Genomic DNA, 4,888 nt, shown 5'->3' on the forward strand with positions numbered 1-4,888 from the left:
CAGCCAGGAGGGCCAACCGTACCCTGGGGTGCCTCAGGCACGGCACTGCTAGTCGGTCGAGGGAAGGGATTGTCCCACTCTACTCTGCGCTGGTGCGGCCTCACCTCGAGTCCTGTGTGCAGTTCTGGGCACCACAGCACAAAAGGACGTGAAACTGTTGGAGAGTGTCCAGAGGAGGGCTACAAAGATGGTGAAGAGCCTAGAGGGGAAAACGTATGAGGAGCGGCTGAGGTCACTGGGCCTGTTCAGCCTGGAAAAGAGGAGGCTAAGGGGAGACCTCATCGCAGCCTACAGCTTCCTCACGAGGGGGAGTGGAGGGGCAGGCGCCGATCTGTTCTCTTTAGTGACCAGTGATAGGACCCGAGGGAATGGTGTCAGGCTGCAACAGGGGAGGTTCAGGCTGGATATCAGGAAGAGGTTCCTCACTGAGAGGGTTGTTGTGCACTGGAACAGGCTCCCCAGGGACACAGTCATGGCACCAAGCCTGCTGGAGTTTAAGAAGCGTTTGGACTGTGCTTTTAGTCATATGGTCTGAATTTTTGGGTAGATCTGTGTGGAGCCAGGAGTTGGACTCGATGATCCTTACGGGTCCCTTCCAACTCGGGATATTCTATGAATTGGAAATTACACCATTCCTTAGGGCACCAATGAACTTCTCTGGGGACCTAGCAGCAGGTCAAACCGACAGGAAACAGAGTGAGATTAACAGAAGTCTTTCTTTATGAAGAACTGCTTGAATTAAGCTGAACATGGTCCCCAGAGATCAATAACCATGCTTCTGACTCCTCCTAAAAGCAACAACTGAGTTGCATGTAAAATATAATATCAGCTGTTATGCCTTAAAAGCAACAATAAACAAGTGTTTAATGGTGGTTTTGATGTTGCTCAGACCAAACAGCTTGTGAATGCATTTTTGCAAAGCATTCCAGAGCAGGAATCATGACAGAAAATGCACAACGCTCCTGAGACTCCAGGTTGATTTTAGGAACTGACAGGAAAATATGTGACTTGAGAACAAAAAGCACAATCTCAGTTAGGAGATGTGAGATCGCCCTGGCAAAGTTGCAGAAGACAGATATAAAATGGACTTTTGGATGGGTAATAAATACAGTTATTTTGAGGTGAATAGAATTTAAATATTCACTGCTATGCCTTTGATAGTGTGGTGTTTATCAATAGTACAGCAACGTGTAATGAATTCCACCAGGGCAGCACCCACACTTGCTTTACGGTTTTTTATTTGTGGTGCTGGGAAGGTTCGTTACCACAGCGGCACGTGGGTGGATTTTTATTTTTTTCAACAAGAAAAGTTCTGACTAACTGTTAAAGGTTTTGCCATTGTCACGTATGTCTTCCTTGGTGTTTGCCCATGTACTTCCGTTCCCAAACTATGGGTGCAGGTCGTGAAATAGAAAAAAAAAAAAAAAAAGAGGCAGGCAACCTGTATCTGCTTTTCCTAGCCTGAAGGCAGGGCAAGGCCACAAGGCCACAACCTCCCTCCCGCCTCGCGGCCCCATTGAGGCTCCGCGTAGAGGAGACGCGGCGGGGGCGGGGCCGAGCGCTGGGGGCGGGGCCGAGAGCTGGGGGCGGGGCCACGCGGGGGAGGAGGCCGCCGCGCGCCCCCCGGCGCTGCCAATGGCGTCGGTACAAAGTGACCTTGGCGGCTCCCCCCCCGCCCCTTCCGCCGCGCTGCATCCGGGCGCCCGCCGCCGGCCCCGCCGCGCCTGCGCACAGCCCGCCCCGCCCGCAGCGCCAGCCCCAGCCCGTCGGCCCTGAGGAGCGGCAGCCGCAGCCGGAGCCGGGTGAGTGGCGGCGCCGCCATCCGCCTCCATCCGTCCCTATCCGCCGCCATCCGCCCGCCTGCCGCCGCCCGGCCGCCCCCTCACCCTCTCGCTCTCCCTGCAGAGACGCCGGATTGTGGCCCCCGGGGACGCCGCCCGCCGAGATGTTCGCCTGCGCCAAGCTCGCCGCCTCGCCCGCCCTGGTGAGTGCGGCGCCCCCGGCCCCGCGGGGAGGCCCCGGCCGCTCCTCACCGCGCACCGCGGGGCTGCGGCGGGGCCGGGCGGCGGCTGCGGGGCAGCGGGGGCCGGGAGGGGCCCTGGGGGTTGCCCTAGGACGAGCCCTGTGGGGGCGCGGGGCGCGGGGGGGGGTGGTCTGAGAGCGGCGGGGCCGGGGTCTGCCTCGGTTGGGGCCGGGGTCCTCGTCAAGGTGAAGGGCCCCGGCGGGCGGGCAGGGCCGCGCAGCGCCCGGCGGCTGGGCCTGGTGCGCAGCGCCCCGCTGTAGGTCAAACTCCAGGCAGCGCCCGGCCTGCGCGGGGCGGGGGTTTCTTGCCCTTGTGGAGACAAGGGGCTGACCTCCTTCCAAACGTCCTCTGTGGCCTGCGGAACATCCCCTCTCGCAAGCAGCGGGCACGGCATGGCCTGCAGGAAGAGCTTTGTGCGAGAGCAGGGATGACCTTAGGCGGCTGGAAGCCCAAGGACATACGCAGGCCTCTTGTGAAGGAGGATTCATTCATTTGTGCCTTGCTAGGCTTTAATGTCTACGCTACGTCCTTGCATTTAGCAACCTGGAAATTCGTTTTGAAGTCTTTTATTTTTTCATTTTAAAACACATATCGCTGCCAGCTGATCGATTTCCTCTTTACTTGGTCGCTGTTTTGTTACGTTTCCTGTCAATAGGAATAGGTTCATTGAATAATCTAGCTATTCACAAAATGTCATCTGAAAACGGTGCTATCAAATTGCGTGGCAGCGCTTGTTTCTGTATGACCTACTGTATATCCAGCAGTGCAAAGATTTTTGTCTTTCTATTAAGACAAATGGCTTGGCAGATGATAGTCTTAAAATCTTAAATAAGACTTTACAGGAACAACTGTAATCAAGTGTTTCTTCTTTATAACTTTTTCCCTCCTTTTCCAGATCCGTGCTGGATCAAGAATCTTGTACAGACCAATTTCGGCATCTGTGTTTTCTAGGCCAGAGGTCAGGACTGGAGAGGTACCTTATATACAAAATTCTGTATCTTCCTAAATTACCTGGTGAGCCTGAATGTTCTCAGCCTAGAGTTCACTTGTACTAACTCAAAAATCTCTGCTTTGAAACTTGCTTTAAATCAAACACCTAATAACATCTGTTGCTGTCTTGCTGTTCCCCCTGAGAAAAGTCCTTTGTGTTTGACATTGATTGCTTTCAGGTGAATGGGTAACATTCTGAAGTCTTTAACTCTTAGTTATAGTCTCATCCCTTGCAAGAGTAACTAGTCTCTGGTTCTAATGCAACTTTTGTAACTGCAGAATAACACTGTATCAAGCTGGTCATGGAAAATGATCTGTGTCTGAATATAATGTTTTCTCATGTTTTGTTTTCTTAGGGCAACTCAACACTTAATGGGGCCCAAAACACTGTCTCCCAACTAGCACTTAGAGAATTCCAGACTAGTGCTATCAGCAGGGACATTGACACTGCTGCCAAATTTATTGGTGCTGGTGCTGCCACAGTAGGTGTGGCTGGTTCTGGTGCTGGTATTGGAACAGTCTTCGGTAGTCTAATCATTGGCTATGCCAGGTAATCAATCTCTCTCATATAAAAGTCTTGATTTATGTGCAGATGTGTCTTGATGCAGCATTTGCAGATAAGCTAACTTGTAGTAAGGATCATGGAACTGTAATAAATTCTGTTAATAATTACTAGTGTTAAACACGGCTAAATAGCGTGACACTGCAGTATATTCAACAGGATGGCTCTGATAAATTCAGAACTTGGTACAGTTTACCTGGAAAAGACATGGAAGAAATGAAATCATTAGACTGGGTCAGTGTTATGGTCACTGAAGTTCAGTGTTCCAGCATTCCATTCCGGAATGGAATTCAAAATCTAGCCTGGATGTTTTTCCGTAAGAGGGGAGAAGTCCTAAAGAGAAACTGAATGAAACAGGCATAAAATAAGCTTTACTTCATTACTCTTTCAACCAGTTAAGGCTTGATTATATTTTATTTCTTAATGAAGAAAAGGAGGCTCACCTACTTGAAGAAACACAAGTGTTTTCCATACAAAGCTAAAGGGTTTTTTTTGGTTTTGGCATGAACATGTCAATAGAGGTTGTGGATTATTTAATGATATTATGATAAAGGGTTTTCCTACCTCCCCAACATCACTGCCACCACTTCATATAGGGATAATTCATTGCCTTTTTGTAACAAACTGCTACATACTTGTTTCTTTGCTCTAGGTGGTTTCAGTTCTTTGATTTGTTTGTGAGCTACTTAATGTTGTACACACAAACTCTTCTTTGGAATAGAGTTCTAATGTTACAGATATGAAATAAATTTATAAACCATAATGGTTCCTGCATGGGAGGAAAAGTAAATTCAAAGGCTGAGTATAGTCATAAAAGCTATGTTCTTTTGGAATATACAGTCTGCATAACCTGAATTTAGTCTTAATTGCCAAGACACTTGTCTTCAATTAAATCCTTGCTAAAAAATATAACAATTTGTGCATGGATTTACTGGATTTCCTGTTATAGAATCTGTGGAAGGGAAGTATGAGCTTTTGGATCTGTCAGGTACATTAAACTGTGTATGAAAAACATCTTAAACATAAAGATAAAAAGGTTTTACACCTTCACTTTCTTCTAGAAATCCTTCTCTGAAGCAGCAGCTGTTCTCATATGCTATCCTGGGATTCGCCCTGTCTGAAGCTATGGGTCTCTTCTGTCTGATGGTTGCTTTCTTGATCCTATTTGCCATGTGAAAGGAGATCTGCCTGTAATACTGGCATTGGAATGTAACTCTGCATATTTTATGGGACTCCCAAAATGTTGGTGTCATGGAAATTGATGCTATTTCCAAAGTCATTTCATTAAAGATAACAACTTTAACAACTGTCAA

At 48.7% G+C, this 4,888-nt stretch overlaps 1 protein-coding gene across 1 annotated transcript; it reads left to right on the forward strand.

Moving 5' to 3' along the window:
• The first annotated feature begins 1,586 nt into the window (after positions 1 to 1,586).
• ATP5MC3 (ATP synthase membrane subunit c locus 3) lies at positions 1,587 to 4,888 on the forward strand. Its single transcript, XM_080600861.1, has 5 exons — positions 1,587 to 1,802; positions 1,906 to 1,984; positions 2,919 to 2,996; positions 3,370 to 3,563; positions 4,637 to 4,888. The coding sequence occupies exons 2-5, from the start codon at positions 1,946 to 1,948 to the stop codon at positions 4,749 to 4,751; spliced, it is 426 nt and encodes a 141-aa protein (XP_080456987.1). The 5' UTR covers positions 1,587 to 1,802; positions 1,906 to 1,945; the 3' UTR covers positions 4,752 to 4,888.

This window comes from Anser brachyrhynchus, assembly GCF_964034855.1.
Source record: "Anser brachyrhynchus genome assembly, chromosome: 7".
NCBI classification, from domain to species: Eukaryota; Metazoa; Chordata; class Aves; order Anseriformes; family Anatidae; genus Anser; species Anser brachyrhynchus.

Coding starts and splice junctions, on each gene's coding strand:
- ATP5MC3 (XM_080600861.1), top strand. CDS start 1,946: ATGTTCGCCTGCGCCAAGCTCGCCGCCTCGCCCGCCCTG. Junction 1,985..2,918: donor TCGCCGCCTCGCCCGCCCTG/GTGAGTGCGGCG, acceptor CTCCTTTTCCAG/ATCCGTGCTGGATCAAGAAT. Junction 2,997..3,369: donor CAGAGGTCAGGACTGGAGAG/GTACCTTATATA, acceptor TTGTTTTCTTAG/GGCAACTCAACACTTAATGG.